Raw genomic sequence first — 17300 nt, 5'->3', positions numbered from 1 at the left:
TTTAAGTGGGCCACAATATAATTGTATTGTTGTCCCCCACATCATCATTTTATTGTTGTTGTTTCCTGTGGGTAGTGCTTTAGTTCCTGTCTTGCGCTGTTATTTTGGTGACCCTTCCTGTTATGTTGGTGTTTTCCTGTAGCAGCTTCACGCCTTCCTTTGAGTGCTATTGCCCGCACCTGCTTTGTTTTGGCAATCGAGACTATTTCAGTTGTGCGTACGCTATCCTTCTTTGTGGGGACATTGTTGATTGCCGTGTCATGTACGTGGACGCCGTCTCTGCTTTACACGCTGTAAGTTTTTGCTGTCGTCCAGCATTCTGTTTTTGTTGACTTTGTAGCCAGTTCAGTTTTACTTTTGTTTTACATAGCCATCCTATGCTTCATCCTTTTGTTAATTTTTGGTTTAAGCGTTACATACCTTTTTTAACCTGCACGCCGTCACCCGCTGTGCTCTGCATATTGGGATCACAACAAACCATCCTCGACGCGTTCCGACTTCTACAAAGCAATGAACTACCTGCTGCCACCTACTGGTATGGAGTATTACATGGTTACCCCGCCGAGCTCTACACAGCACAGACACTAGACAACGGCACATTATTATGATTATTGATTTGCAAAAAATATTTTTGGGACCAATTAGGTGAAGTTGCATAGTTTTCCACGGCACACCAGACAATATCTAATAGTGTGCCGCGGCACAGTGGTTGAAAATCGTCGCAATAGATGGCAAGTTATTTATAAAGTGTCAAGTCAGCTAAAGGAACTTGAATTCACTTCGGGAACGTCAGAAAATAAGAGTCATCTTGTTTGTCCGTCCCAGGTCTCCGTATGTCACGTGGGGTACCTCAGTCACGTGAGTCGCTAACGTTCGTCAAGTTGGACATGGCATGACGTCACAGTTAAGAACTACACGACCTACACTCACTAAACAATGGCAAAGTTTGCCGTATTGAGGCGGCGCTTGTCACGCTTTCGAGCAGTGTTGGGACTAACGCGTTACAAAGTAACGCGTTACTGTAACGCCGTTAGTTTCGGCGGTAACTAGTAATCTAACGCGTTATTTTTTTATATTCAGTAACTCCGTTACCGTTACTACATGATGCGTTACTGCGTTATTTTACGTTACTTTTTATGTAGTATAAAGTGTGTTTTATCGGAGGGCTGCTGTGTCGTTCTGATTCTTCTTGTGTCACAAGCCGGAGAAGAGAGAGAGACATGCGCTCTGTGTGGGTGGGTGTGAGTGTGGGTGTGGGGAGCGAGGGGGGGGGGGGGGGGCGTGTCTGATCATGGCGGAGCCAGAAGTCGAGTTTGCTAACATGGAGATATTTTCACTACTTTTCTTTTGTCGAGCACAAAGAAAATAAAATTTTAGTTAAATGTAAATTGTGCTTTGGATCAAAGATGCCATCTACTGCCCAAAACAGCAATTCAAATCTGCTGAAACAAGCTACATAAGCAACATGCTTCGACGAAGCTAGTAAAGAGAGACAGAGACTCTGATGCCACTTCACCTCCACCACGACCACCATTCACCGCTGAAGGTACACACTCTGTCAATCAATGTTCCCTCTAATTGTTCATGTGTGAGCAAATGCAAAAAGTCCCTGAGCATTGAGTGGAGTCCATGTGAGCAACTTTAGACGTGCACACTGTGGCTACACCAGCAGCACACCTGTCCCAAACCTCACTAACAACTTACATCTCCATCCATCCATCCATTTACTACCGCTTGTCCCTTTCGGGGTCGCTGGAGCCTATCTCAGCTGCATTCGGCGGAAGGCAGGGTACACCCTGGACAAGTCCCCACCTCATCACAGGGCCATCACAGATAGACAGACAACATTCTCTTATTATTAGAATCAAATGACAGCAGTCATTTCCATTTCTAATATAAGTGTTTAGGCCCACTTACAATGACAATAACAAAAAATATTGTTTTTCATGAACTGTGTACTTGTATTGTTTGTCTGGGTGGAGGTCCTGCTTTGGAAATAATTTGTACCCCTTTCAGACATTGCATTTAGTTCCATTAAAACATTCACATGTTGCACAATGAGATGTAAGCAGGGGATCATGTGTACATTCCTGCAACTTCCTGTTTGTAAAAAATATATTTTTATTAGTATTTATTTAATATACTAACAGCATTTAATGATTAATATTTATAAATTAAGATTCCTAATAAATGACACTAGAATAAGCACACATTTGATTGGTAAATCATAGTGTAACGACCTGGAATTACACTTTATGTGTGGTGTTGGAGTTGTCCGACTTTTTGTGTGGCTGTAAACGCATCACCGGCTAAGTGCCATATGTGCAAGTGTTGGCGCACATGAGAGAGCGAGCGGCTGCTGTTGATATAACAAAGTTGCTTTTGGTCTGGTTTGTACTGCAGAAAATGACCAGTTTTGCTAGATATCATTTTTTTTACTAATGTTTTGGTGATGTGTTTATGGCCGACAGTAAAGAGTTTTGCTCAGTAAAGTGATGGATGGAATTCATGTCCTCAAAGCGTCTCGACAGACGTTACAATATTTGAACAATGATGACGTAAATTGTTATGCGCTTATTTTTTTATTTGATTTTGTGCATGGCATAGATTTGCCGTGCGCAGAGGATGCTTGAGCAGTGCGCAATTGCACATGCGCGCTCCTGAGAGGGAACGTTGCTGTCAATTCTCTTATATACTCTTTCATTCTAGACTTCTAGAGTGTTTGATTATCACATCACTCTAAATATATAGACTATAAAGTTCACAAACATAAAGAGGGATGCTAGTGGGCCAGGCCAATCTTTCCTTATCTCTAAACTAAAACTGGGGAAATGTGTAGTGTTCTGGGTTTCAGACATAATTTTGTATAAGAATTACTTGAGGAAGAAAATGCCTGGTTAGACTTTGTGTATGTAGTGTGTGCCTTTCTTGGTTTACATCTATGCTGTTATTATGCTGTTTGTTACTTATGTATGTTATGTTGCAGCTATTTAAAATAGTTTTGTCAATTTGTTCTGGCCAGAAACAAATTGGCCTTTGTAACATATCTTTGTCTTTGTGTGTTGTATGTAGAGCACATGGCTTAGCAGAGTTGAGTGATGCAAATGCATGTCAAGTTGATCAACAGATTGTATTATTCTCCACTACAATAACAGTACTGAAATGAAGGCTAAAAGGGCATTAATTGGAGCTTTAAAAAAGAAAAAGAAAAAAGAAGTAACTAAATAGTTACTTTTCACAGTAACGCATTACTTTTTGGTGTAAGTAACCAGTGTTGGGACTAACGCGTTACAAAGTAACGCGTTACTGTAACGCCGTTAGTTTCGGCGGTAACTAGTAATCTAACGCGTTATTTTTTTTTATTCAGTAATTTAGTTACCGTTACTACATGATGCGTTACTGCGTTATTTTACGTTACTTTTGATGTAGTATCGGCTAGAAACAGAAGCGCTGCGGTGCCGTTCTTCTGAATCTTCCTCTGTCACAAGCCGGAGAGAAGAAAAGAGGCGCGGTCTATGTGTGTGTGGGGGGGCGGGGCGGGGAGGGGAGGTTTGATCCGCGGTTTGATATATGAAACAAAACAAAAAAAGTTGTTGGCACGTTCAGTCCACACACAGCGTGGTCATGGCGAGCGCAATAACGGAGGAGCTTGAACGCCCAGCGCCATTGAATCGGTGTGTTTATAAGTGCAGATTCGGTTGTGCAAAACGAGGGTTTTAAACACATGCTGAACGTGCTTGAACCACGTTACGACATCCCGTCGCGCACCCACTTCAGCAATAAGATTGTGCCAGATCTTTATGAGCAGGAGAAGAAAAAAGTTGTGGATGAACTATCCCGAGCATCATCTGTTGCGCTCATGACAGACGGCTGGACGTCCAGCGGAACTATAAGCGCTCACTTCATCACAGCAGACTGGGAGATGAGAAGACACGCCCCCTCTACGAGAGTCACCTTGCGCAGGTGCTGACACAAGCAGTGGAGGAATGGAAGATAAAGATATCCCAGTCACACGTGATAATGCCAAAAATCAAATAATTACAGTGAATGAGGCAGGACTGGGACCACAGATAGGTGCTTTGCACATGTAGTGAATTTGGCATCACAGAAGGGAATCTCAGTCAATAGGATGGAGCGCCTCTTTGGGAGGATCAGGAAGGTTTCTTACTTCCACCCAAGCACAACAGCTGCTCATGTGCTTAAGACAAAGCAAGAAATGCTAAAGCTGCCTGCTCATACATGATGTCCCAACGAGGTGGAACTCCACTTATGATATGTTGGAGCAGCAGGCAGCTATATACTCTGCATTGACCCACAACACCCTGAAGACAAATGTCACCCTGTCTGATGATGATGTGAGAGTGGCAGATGAGGTCCTCTAGGTGCTTAAACCCCTCAAAAGTGTTACATCTCTACTGAGCACTGAAACTTCACCATCTGTGTCAATGATCCTGCCACTGAAAACAAGTATTCTACAATCCATGGCTCCAAGTGTGGAAGACAGCAGCATCACTCCAGATGTCAGGCTTTATTTCACTACCTATGTTTCAAGGAAGATGATGTTTCTTCTTATGTTGCACTTAAACTTGTTTTTTATTAATGGTCATTGGTCCAAGTTTAAAGAAAGGAGGAATGCCTTTTTATGTTGCACTGTTTTTCATTAATTATGTTAAAAGGAAAATAAAAATGCATGTCAAGTTGATCAACAGATTGTATTATTCTCCAGTGCAATAACAGTACTGAAATGAAGGCAAAAAGGGCATTAATGGGAGCTTTAAAAAAAAAAAGAAGTAACTAAATAGTTACTTTTCACAGTAACGCATTACTTTTTGGTGTAAGTAACTGAGTTAGTAACTGAGTTACTTTTGAAATAAAGTAACTAGTAATTGTAACTAGTTACTGGTTTTCAGTAACTAACCCAACACTGTAAGTAACTGAGTTAGTAACTGAGTTACTTTTGAAATGAAGTAACTAGTAACTGTAACTAGTTACTGCTTTTCAGTAACTAACCCAACACTGCTTTCGAGCCTTTTCGGGCATGTGAAATGTCCGCAGAAACGCGCGTTTTTAAATGAAATATTTCAGCGTGTACGAGTGGTAGTCTAAGGAGTGTGAAAAGATGGCGCTAACTTTGTTTTCTTAAGCAATATAAACATGGGTGGCTTCACTGTGCGACACACAACACCAGAAATGTGTCCCGTAAAAACCTGTCTGACCGGAAGTCTAACAAAAAAGGTTCCGTGGGTGAATATATTAAATCAAATAAAAAAAAATAGGACTTGTTGGACGCTTGCCTCAGCCGCAGGTACTCGCTGTTCCTCTTGTCTAAACGCCGTACTGACCCGCAGGACGGGGAGACGACAGGGCGCCGAAACAAATTAGCTAGTTAGCATCTAGCTAGCTTACTTGTTGTCGCATGCGTTCGCACTCCTGTCCACAACGTTGAAGGCTTTCTACGTTTCTGCTAATCATATTTGGATTAATACAATCCCAACACTGTTAGTTCCGAACCAGTTGTAGTTCTATACCAGTTATTAGTAGCCAGCGACTACATGACTGATGTAAACATAGACATGTTTTAAGGGTACGCAGCATGGAGCGCTACTGCCTACTGGCGCGGACGAGACCCGGGGCCGCCATCTTGGAGTGGTGATCCGCTCCACTCAGTGCAATTCATTAGGCAGGAGCAATGAACTGTCAGCGCATTTAATTCATCTTACCTCACTGAATACAACTGATTTTCACACCCTTTTTTGTCATACATGTAGCTATGACAAAAGACACATGTTTTATTATTCATAGTTTGCTTAACAGTAATAGAATATTCTTATATGCTATAAGTGACCAGACGTCCCAGATCAAAACTGGGAATATAATCCCTGAGAAGAGGGGAAAAAACGGTCAGCTATTTTTAAGTTGAAGAAACTATATGATTAGGTTATGTATACATGCGTATATCCTACATAAACAATGTATGAATACATTAGATATCTGTATATCTTATCGACTGTATCTCTGTTTCTGCAGCAGCAGAGAGTTTATTCTGTCTTGAATCTTGATATTTTGTATTACATTCTTCCCTTAAATGATCATGTTTACACTGATTGTTTTATATGTATTTTGTATGTATGTCGCTTTGGATAAAAGCCTCTGCCAAATCCTTAAACATATATAAACACCTGAAAGTCTTTATATCAGCTAAACCCACCAATCTGTCTTTTACAATCTTTATTTTCATTTATTTCAACTTTGTTATTCAAGTATGACATTTTTTGATTTAATTCATTTCATTAAAAAGCAATTCTATTAAGGTCATACTCTTGTTTGCTAGCTGCTACGATTGAAGATCTTTGCTCCTTCTCAACTCTGTGCTAATATTCTTTTCACAAAATACAAAATACGTTAATGTTAAATCTTACTTGTGAAAAGTAATCCCCCGATTCCTATTTTCAACAGTCCGCTCATTTGAGCAGGAAAACGCTGAACACCATCTTTGTTTTCTACCTGTCAACTGTCAGTTTAGGCTGCTCATCACCACTTCAAGATGGCGGCCCAATTTCTCGCGTCACAGCAGCCGATGCTGCGTCTACTTATAACATGTCTATGGCTGTAAACAGTAGTCACAACACCGGAAGTGTATTTCACTCGGAGGCGTGGCTATAGGACAGAAACCGGAAGTGCATTTCCCTCGGAGGCGTGGTTATAGGACAGACACCGGAAGTGTATTTCCCTCGGAGGCGTGGCTATAGGATAGAGTTGTCAACGTTTGCATGCTTGTCATAGAATTTTACATGACATTTTAATGACCAAAAAACACATTAAATTGGACATGTCTTTGTCAAAAATCAAAACACAGTAGGTTGTTAGATGAAAATAAATCTAAAAGGTGAAATATAGCGAAGAAATTCACCCAATTGCAGGAAATGTAGTCTTGATTTTCAAAATTTCCTTTTGGGGCAGCACTTTGTGCTTGTAGAAATGTTCCTCTTTTTTTCCCCTCAAAGGGTGCTCACATGCCTGCCATATGAAAGCCGGAGTCGAAGAAAAGAAACACAGATAGACTTAGCAATTTATCGAGGACGGCAAATTTATTGAGTCCATTTTCATTTACCGTTCGATGGATTGACTTACTACTATCGGCCAGGTCCTATCAATCAATCAATCAATCAATCAATCAATCAAAGATTTATGTAACCCTCAATCAAAAGTGTCTCAACATCCGACACAACATCCTGGGCTCAGATCCCACATCAGGCCAAGGAAAAACTCAACCCAATGGGAAACCTTGGAGGGTCCTACAATTGTACAAACATGTTAAATGCCCCTGGACATCGAATTTAATGCTTTTTATTCCCATTTCAAGCCTTCATTTTTGCAAAATCCATTTAATGACCATCAATTTTTGTTAATGCCCTGCGAAAACCATGAGTTATTAATGACTTGTGATTCATAACCCCCCGTCCCACCTTCTCAAAATCTCCCCAATCCATCCCAATTGTTTTTGCTGAAAATAATTTCAGTCTAACTATTATAATTTTTAAGTTACTAACACTTTGTGGCGCTGGTTATGAATCAAATTCGTTAACGTAATTCCTATAATAGTTTTTGTAGCAAAAACCAATGGAAGAGGTTTGGGGAGATGTGGACATAGTTGAGGCGTAGTTATGATTTGTAACATGTCGATTAAACATTAATAAGACAGCTTGTAAGTTATTAACCTTTTAACAACAAAACGATTGGGATGAGTTTGGAGAGATTGGACAAAGTGGGCAGGGCAACTTCACAATATGACTAACTTCCCAGCAGGCACCAGACATTAAAACAACGTTGAGAACTGGTTGAACTAGCAACTTAAACACAACGTTGAAACAACATGCTTTTTCACGACGTTTAATCAATGTTGGGTTCTGACGTTGATTTGACCGTTGAATTTTGGTCATTTCCCAACCAATATATTTAACACAAATACGACGTTTAATCAATGTTGGGTTCTGACGTTGATTTGACCGTTGAATTTTGGTCATTTTCCAACCAACAACGTGGATCCAACGTCAACTGACCAATACAACTATATTGCAACGTTGTTTCAAAGTCATTTTAAAGGACGTGTACGTATAATCAACGTGGTATCAATGTCTTGTGCCTGCTGGGCTCCTATGAGGAAACGTTCATACTGGAAATATCATTCATTTGCTTCAACCCTTACAATCTCCTTGCTAGAAAGGAGAGTTGGAGAACATCTAACTCTTGCACTCTGCTAAACCCGACCATAACAAATATGCGTCACACCCTTTAATGCTACAACTTGCTGCTGTTGTCGCAATGCAAATAAGGTGTTTGCAACTCACCAATAAAAAAAAAACAAGTGTCCAGCTTCACTTCCTGTTGACGCTGAAACAGGAAGTGACATTTCTCACCTGGGCTCACGTTGGCCAAGTTGAAGAAGCAACGTGGCGCGTTCCTCCCTGCAGAACCTGAAGGTGTCACCAGGGAGGCAAGCATCCGCCTGAAAGCTTTGAGCAGCAAGAACCCAACATCTTGACGTTCTACTGGAGGATGGAAGGATCAGTGGTTGCTATGGCGACAACCTCAATCTATTCAAAGGTGTGGATGTTGCAGTGTGACGTCTCCTATGTCCAGTCCAGACTCAGTCATTGTCCAGTTCCTGTCTCACAAGCTCCGCCGACTGCGCGCCGTCACCTGTGAGCTTCTGCAGTCTGGCTTTGAGTGCTTTGTGTCTGGCTTGAAGTTTCCTCTTTTGGGCGCACAGCCTGGCGTGGTCCCTCTGCAGGCGGTAGATGCAGCTTGTGGCCTTCTGCAGGATCACAATCTTGGGCGTCCTGTCGTCGGAGGACAGCTCCCACACGCGCTTGCGCAGTCTGTCAAAGCTTGTCTTCTCCTCTTTGCGCCGCCAGCGCTCCAACACGTTGTGCGTCCACCGCCGCTCGTCCTCCGACGACGAGTCTGACGAGCTCCGAGACGAGCTGTGCTCGTGGCGGTGGCGTGTGGGCGGCGAGGAGGAGGAGGAGGAGCTGTGAGTGGGACACGACACATCCTTGTTGGATGAGCAGGGTGACATGGAGGGCAGAGGAGCAGCGTAGTTGTGCTGCTGCTGGATCACTAACAGCTGGAAAGCACTCTGCTCCTCCCTCTGCTGCTGCTCCTCTCTCTGCTTCTGCTCCTCCCTCTGCTGCTGCTCCTCTCTCTGCTGCTGCTCCTCTCTCTGCTGCTGCTCCTCCCTCTGCTGCTCCTCCCTCTGCTGCTGCTCCTCCCTCTGCTGCTGCTCCTCCCTCTGCTGCTGCTTCTCTCTCTGCTGCTGCTCCTCCCTCTGCTGCTGCTCCTTTTTCTTCCGCTGCCGCTCCTTCTTCCTCCGCTGCCGCTCCTTCTTCTTCCTCTGCTGCTGCTCCTTCTTCTTACTCTGCTGCTGCTCCTTTTCCCTCCGCTGCTGCTGCTCCTTCTTCTTCTTCTTCCTCTGCTGCTGCTCCTTTTCCCTCCGCTGCTGCTCCTTCTTCTTCCTCTGCTGCTGCTGCTCCTTCTTCTTCCTCCGCTCCTTCTCCTCCTTCAGCTGGCAGGCGGAGAGTGAAGAGCAATGTCCCACCGTCACAACGTCAATCTCTTGGTCTGCGAGACACAATCACACATTGGTGACCATGTGTCAAACTCACGGCATGGGGCCAAGTTTGGCCCACCACATCATTCTAATGTGGACCGCCACTTAAACATCATTTTAAGTGGGCCACTATATAATTTTATTATTGTCCCTCACATCATTTTATTGTGGCCCACCTCATCATTTTAAGTGGGCCACAATATCATTTTATTGTGGTCCACCTTGTCATTTTAAGTGGGCCACTATATAATTTTATTATTGTCCCTCACATCATTTTATTGTGGCCCACCTCATCATTTTAAGTGGGCCACGATATAATTGTATTATTGTCCCTCACATCATTTTATTGGGACCCACCTCATCATTTAAGTGGGCCACGATATCATTTTATTATTGTCCCCCACATCATTTTAAGTGGGCCACAATATAATTTTATTGTTGTCCACCTCATCATTTTAATTGGGCCACAATATCATTGTATTGTTGTCCCCCACATCATTTTATAGTGGCCCACCTCATAATTTGAAGTGGGCCACAATATAATTGTATTATTCTCCCTTACATCATTTTATTGTGGCCCACCTTGTCATTTTAAGTGGGCCACGATATCATTTTGTTGTCCACCTCATCATTTTAAGTGGGCCACGATATCATTTTATTGTTGTCCCCCACATCATTTTATTGTGGCCCACCTCATCATTTTAAGTGGGCCACGATATAATTTATTGTTGTCCCCCACATCAATTTATTGTGGCCCACCTCATCATTTTAAGTGGGCCACGATATCATTCTATTGTGGTCCTCACATCATTTTTTATTGTGGACTGCTACTTCATTTAAATATGGCAAGTAACATCATTTTAAGGTGGCACGCCACAACATACTGATGTGCCATTTTATTGTGGACTGCCACTTCATGTAAACATGGCCTGTCCCATAATTTTAACGTGGCAGCCACTTCATTTAATGTAGTCCCCCACCCCCATCATTATAACATGGCCCGTCACACTATTTTTTATGTGTGTTGCAATAGAATTTAACAATTTCAAAATGTTCTGTACCATCATTTGAATGCAGCACGCTACAAAATTCTAATGCACAACATCTTTTGATGTAGTCCACCATTTCATTTCATGTGGTCCACCACATCATTTTAAGGTGGCCCTCCACGTCATTTTATGTGGGCTGCAATATCATTTTATATTGTGGACCGCCACTTCATTCAAACATAATTTAGAAGGACGTGGCCCCCGGGCCTTTACTTTGACACCTGTGATCTAGGGGAACATTAAGATTGTAACACAAAGTGCATCTCAAGTGTCATGGCTGCTGGTCTTAAACAGCAAAAAAAGTATCAAAATTGAGACATTAGGCACTAATGGATGTTGGAAAGTCATAGAGAGGTTTCTTAAGCGCAAAAATGGTGACTAAAGTGGTGAAGCTGGATTTGGTTAGATGCTGGTTTTGCTTCATCTCACCTGAGTCGCTGGACAGGTACAGGGACAGCTCGCCGCCACAGTCTGACAAGGTCTCGCTGGAATCATGCGTCACCATCAGGTTCTGGTCGTCCAGCCCCTCGACGTCGATGTCCGACTGCACGGGGGACACCGGCTTGTCCTCGCCGCTCTTCGCCAGGAGGGACGGCGGCTTGTCGGCGGACGCCCCGTCAGCGCGGTAGACGCTGCAGTTCCAGTCCAACTGCACGTCGTGGCTCTCCGAGACGGAGCCCAGCTGGTCGTCATCGCCGCCCGTCTTCTTGGAGGGGGACTGGGGGGGCGTCACTATGGACTGGAGGTCCTTCAACAGTTTTTGGAAGAACTCTTCGTCAAAGAAGTAGGAGATGTAAGGCAGACCCTGCATGACTCCTTCTGCTTTGGAGATAAACATTGTTCCTACGAGGACAGGAAACATCTTAGCTCACCCTAAACATTTGGAAGACATTTTTCAAGACAACTGGCGTAAGACGCCCCAAAAAGCACCCGCCCTATTTAGGGGTGTGCATCCTTCCAAGGTCCCAGCCTATGCAGTCAATAAGGTAGTCCAGTGTCGTAAACTGGGTCGGTCTACCATTCAGAACACTTCCTGGTTTTTCCTTGCCCTGATGTGGGATCTGAGCCGAGGATGTGGTTGTGGCTTGTGCAGCCCTTTGAGACACTTGTGATATAGGGCTATATAAGTAAACATTGATTGATTGATTGATTGGTTGGGTCACATGTTCACATCCCTTACGCCGGTGTTTATTCACCATAGGACTCTCACACTATTATGTTAGATCCACTATGGACTGGACTCTCACTATTATGTTAGATCCACTATGGACTGGACTCTCACACTATTATGTTAGATCCACTATGGACTGGACTCTCTCACTATTATGTTAGATCCACTATGGACTGGACTCTCACACTATTATGTTAGATCCACTATGGACTGGACTCTCACACTATTATGTTAGATCCACTATGGACTGGACTCTCACTATTATGTTAGATCCACTATGGACTGGACTCTCACAATATTATGTTAGATCCACTATGGACTGGACTCTCACTATTATGTTAGATCCACTATGGACTGGACTCTCACAATATTATGTTAGATCCACTATGGACTGGACTCTCACTATTATGTTAGATCCACTATGGACTGGACTCTCACACTATTATGTTAGATCCACTATGGACTGGACTCTCACTATTATGTTAGATCCACTATGGACTGGACTCTCACACTATTATGTTAGATCCACTATGGACTGGACTCCCACACTATTATGTTAGATCCACTCGACGTCCATTGCACCGGTCGCCCAGGGGGGGAGGGGATCCCCACATCTGCGGTCCCCTCCAAGGTTTCTCATTGTCCCATTGGGTTGAGTTTTTCCTTGCCCTGATGTGGGATCTGAGCCGAGGATGTGGTTGTGGCTTGTGCAGCCCTTTGAGACACTGGTGATATAGGGCTATATAAGTAAACACTGATTGGTTGGGTCACATGTTCACACCCCTTACGCCGGTGTTTCTTCACCATAGGGCCTGTTGTCGGCAAAAATATGTGTTTCTCAGCCGGGATCCCTACGGTCCACCTGCTCAGTGGCCTAGTGGTTAGAGTGTCCGCCCTGAGATGGGTAGGTTGTGAGTTCAAACCCCGGCCGAGTCATACCAAAGACTATAAAAATGGGAGCCATTACCTCCCTGCTTGGCACTCAGCATCAAGGCTTGGAATTGGGGGTTAAATCACCAAAAATGATTCCCGAGTGCGGCCGCCGCTGCTGCTCACTGCTCCCCTCACCTCCCAGGGGGTGAACAAGGAGTGTTCAGCGTTTTCCTGCTCAAATGAGCGGACTGTTGAAAATAGGAATCGGGGATTACTTTTCACAAGTAAGATTTAACATTAACGTACTATTGGTTGTATTTTGTGAAAAGAATATTAGCAGAGTTCAATCGTAGCTGCTAGCAAACAAGAGTATGACCATAATAGAATTGCTTGTCTATGAAATTAATTACATTTAAAAATGTCATACTTGAATAACATAAAGTTGAAATAAATGATGAAGATAAAGATTGTAAAAGCCAGATTGGTGGTTTTAGTTGATATAAAGACTTTCAGGTGTTTATATATGTTTATGTTTAAGTATTTAGCAGACGCTTTTATCCAAAGCGACATACATATAAAACAATCACTGTAAACATGATCATTTAAGGGAAGAATGTAATAGAAAATATCAAGATTCAAGACAGAATAAACTCTCTGCTGCTGCAGCAACAGAGATACAGTCTATAAGATTTATAGATATATAATGTACTCATACATTGTTTAAATAGCATGTATATATAACCTCATCATATTGTTTCTTCAACTTCAAAATAACTGACCGTTTTTTCCCCTCTTCTCTGGGATTATATTCCCAGTTTTGATCTGGGACGTCTGGTCACTTACAGCATATAAGAATATTCTATTACAGTTAAGCAAACTATGAATAATAAAACATGTGTCCTTTATCATAGCTACACGTATGACAAAAAAGGGTGTGAAAATCAGTGGTATTCAGTGAGGTAAAACGAATTAAATGCGCTGACAGTTCATTGCTCCTGCCTAATGAATTGCACTGAGTGGAGCGGATCACCACTCCAAGATGGCGGCCCCGCGTCTCGTCAGCGCCAGTAGGCAGTAGCGCTCCATGCTGCGTACCTTTAGAAGATTTTTAGGAGTGATACTGGTCTGACATGGAAATCTCATATTGCACATGTACGAAAAACGATGTCTAAGAGTATTTTTATATTGAATAAAGTAAAATATGTGTTAGATTATAGGGCAATGGGTATATTGTATTGTGCACTTATATTGCCATATATCAGCTACTGTGTGGAAGTGTGGGGGAACACATATAAGAGTAACAAAGTGTGGGGGAACTCATAAGAGTAACATAAAGGCATTGTATCAACTACAGAAAAGAGCTATAAGGATTATTCATAAAGTAGATTACTTAGAACACACTAACATATTATTTATTAATTCTGGTTTATTGAAATTACAGGAGTTAGTAAAGTTACAGACATTATGTGTCATGTTTAAGGCTAAAAGTAAAACATTACCAGCAAATTTACAAAAATGTTTGTCAGCACTTCTGAGAATGAAGAGCATAGAAGAAAAGGTCATTTCCAACATCAGTATTCAAGGACAACTTTAAAACAAATGTGTATATCAGTGGTGGGGGTTCAACTCTGGAATTCTCTTGACAATGAGATAAAAGACTGTGAAAATATATTCCAATTGAAAAAAAGATATAAAGACAGAACAATAAGATCATATGGACAGCCATAAGTGTTTACATTTTGCTTTATATTTATTATTTTACTTATTTTTTGCCTGGTTTTGTATCATCCCGTGAGGTGTATATTATTCTTTTTTTGTTCGGTTTGTACTTCATGAAGTTTTGCACTTGTTGTGGTTTTTTTGTGTGTTTTCATTATATTTGGATGTAATTGTTGGTTTATATGATATCCATTAAGTAAGACTACGTATTATGTTGAAGGGGGCAGGAAAATGTAAGATTTTTCTTCATCCTGCTCCTTCTCAGGCATTGGCGTGTAAATTAGGGACGTCCGATAATGGCTTTTTGCCGAAACTGATATTCCGATATTGACCAAACCCTTAATTACCAATACCGATATCAACCAATACCAATATATACAGTCGTGCAATTACACATTACACATTATTATGCCTAATTTGGACAACCAGGTATGGTGAAGATAAGGTCATTTTTAAAATAAAATAAAAAATAAGATAAATAAATTAAAAACATTTTCTTGAATAAAAAAGAAAGTAAAACAATATAAAAACAGTTACATAGAAACTAGTAATGAATGAAAATGAGTCAAATGAAGTGTTAAAGGTTAGTACTATTAGTGGAGCAGCAGCACGCACAATCATGTGTGCTTACAGACTGTATCCCTTGCAGACTGTATTGATATATATTGATATATAATGTAGGAACCTACCACAATATTAATAACAGAAAGAAACAACCCTTTTGTGTGAATGAGTGTGAATGGGGGAGGGAGATTTTTTGGGTTGGTGCACTAATTGTAAGTGTATCTTGTGTTTTTTATGTTGATAAATGTTGTCTGTCTATCTGTGTTGGCCCTGCGATGAGGTGGCGACTTGTCCAGGGTGTACCCCGCCTTCCGCCCGATTGTAGCTGAGATAGGCTCCAGCGCCCCCCGCGACCCCATAGGGAATAAGCGGTAGAAAATGGATGGATGGATAATAAAATAAAAATAATAATAATAAATACCAATATCGATAATAAAAAATACGATACCGATAATTATTATTATCGGACATCTCTAGTGTAAATGTATAATTGAATAATTGAGGTATAATTGTCTATCGATCAAAGATGCACATCAATGAAGGAGATGAATAAAAAAATGAAATGTCTATGACTAGTGAGCACGCAAGTATGATCAAGACGCCACATTGGAAGGGGCGGAAATGCACCAATCTGATGAATGCTAACCATGTGAAGAATAAGTAAAAAAAATTTAAAGTAAAAAAAAAAAAAAAAGAGAAGAATAATTGTAGTAGTAGAAATAATAGAAGAATAATAAGTATAAGTAGACGTCGACGGGAAAAAAAACAACCGCCATGTTTGAATATTTTTCAGAGCTGGGCGCGCAAAGGATCTTGGGATATGGAAAGCCGGGAAAGCTCGTCAACAACACGCACACTTTGTGCTACCACGCACTTTGGTCAGGGTTCGAGGGACGATAGAACGCAGAACCCGAATTGGGACAAAACGAACATTTCTCCGTTCGAAGGACCCGTTTAAGCTTTGACAGCCTTGGCGCAGCGCGATGACGTCACTACTCCACAAAATGCGCACTGCGAAGGAAAAAGACCCCTCAAACAACTCCTGTCAAGTGTGAGCAAGTCTCTTTTATTCCCACGCAGCGCGGCCGTCGTTTAGCGTGTGGACACTTCCACTAGGAGCTGCCGATATCGCGTGGGTGCGAGCAGATGAATATAGATAAGTAATAAACACATGGCTAAGCTAGCTATAGTGAGTTAGCACGTCAGAGAAACAAGCTGCGTCCTTACCGACTAGTTGACAGAAGAGGACAAAAAGTGTCAGAAGTGTCCCTAGGAGGTCCACGGGGTTGGGTGGGAGTGATCATTACATCGTGGGGAGAATAATTCCGCGTGGAAAGTTCAAGAAGAAGCAAAAGGTAGCGCGCCAAGTAGGCGTGGTCTGTGGGGAGCTGGGCCGCAGCACGCCTATTTTGCGGGATCTCCTTACGCGGCGAAAGGTGTCTAATCCCAACATCCCCCGCTCCTCTAATCGAAATGTAACGATTAAAAAAAAATATATATATATATATATATGTCGATTGTTCCTCCGATTAGATGCTGCTCGCGGCGAAGGAGTCAGTTTGTAATGTGTCGTACAACCAGGGTTCAGCTCGCAGGGTCGGCGGAAGGATATGAGCGGCCATGTGAAAAGTATTATTAATTATATATAATATTATGTATGTATAAAATAATAATTCTATTTGTGTACTTAAAGTTTGGGGGACTCCAATGTGTATTAGTTACACTCATTGAACGATTAAAGCAACATAATATATATCAAACTTTTTTTTTTCCTGGCAGATTTACCACACGGTGGCGCTGTTGACAAACACTAAAGTTTGACCCCGGAAGTCAGATTCTCCCACAGCTCAACTCTAAACTTCAGAGTGTTAAACACAATCTCACATTGAACTAGCAAGAGTGTTTGGGGAGGAAACAAGCAAAACATATTTTGAAGGCGCACAGTTGGGAATCCAATTTTCCATTAGCCATTAACCATTTGTCTAATGCAACCCAAAATGTTGAAAGAGCCATATTGGACCAAAAATACAACAACAACAAAATATGTCTGGAGCCGCAAAAAATTAAAAGACTTGTATAAGTGTTATTAATGAAGGCAACACATGATGTAAGTGTCTATATTAGCCTACTATCAAAATGGCTTTAAAAGTCTTATACACGTGTTATAATGAAGGCAACACATGATGTAAGTGTCTATATTAGCCTACTATCAAAATGACTTTAAAAGTCTTATATAAGTGTTATAATGAAGGCAACACATGATGTAAGTGTCTATATTAGCCTACTATCAAAATGACTTTAAAAGTCTTATATA

The 17300-nt window shown here is 41.8% G+C and overlaps 1 protein-coding gene across 1 annotated transcript; it reads right to left on the bottom strand.

The window, feature by feature from the left end:
- Positions 1-6762: 6762 nt before the first annotated feature.
- On the bottom strand, positions 6763-16584 carry LOC133617567 (uncharacterized). The gene is made up of 3 exons (XM_061977605.1): positions 16214-16584; positions 11089-11502; positions 6763-9621 (listed from the first exon to the last, which is right to left on the bottom strand). The coding sequence occupies exons 2-3, from the start codon at positions 11495-11497 to the stop codon at positions 8648-8650; spliced, it is 1383 nt and encodes a 460-aa protein (XP_061833589.1). The 5' UTR covers positions 11498-11502; positions 16214-16584; the 3' UTR covers positions 6763-8647.
- Between the last annotated feature and the right edge of the window lie 716 nt (positions 16585-17300).

This window comes from Nerophis lumbriciformis, linkage group LG18, assembly GCF_033978685.3.
Source record: "Nerophis lumbriciformis linkage group LG18, RoL_Nlum_v2.1, whole genome shotgun sequence".
In the NCBI taxonomy this organism is placed as follows: Eukaryota; Metazoa; Chordata; class Actinopteri; order Syngnathiformes; family Syngnathidae; genus Nerophis; species Nerophis lumbriciformis.
This window is presented reverse-complemented; position numbering and strand designations above follow the sequence as displayed.

Bases quoted from the DNA above. Each gene is read 5' to 3' on its own strand.
- LOC133617567 (XM_061977605.1), bottom strand. From the start codon at position 11,497: ATGTTTATCTCCAAAGCAGAAGGAGTCATGCAGGGTCTGCCTTACATC. The intron at 9,622-11,088 runs GTGAGATGAAGC...TGTGTCTCGCAG, and splicing joins GTACCTGTCCAGCGACTCAG to ACCAAGAGATTGACGTTGTG.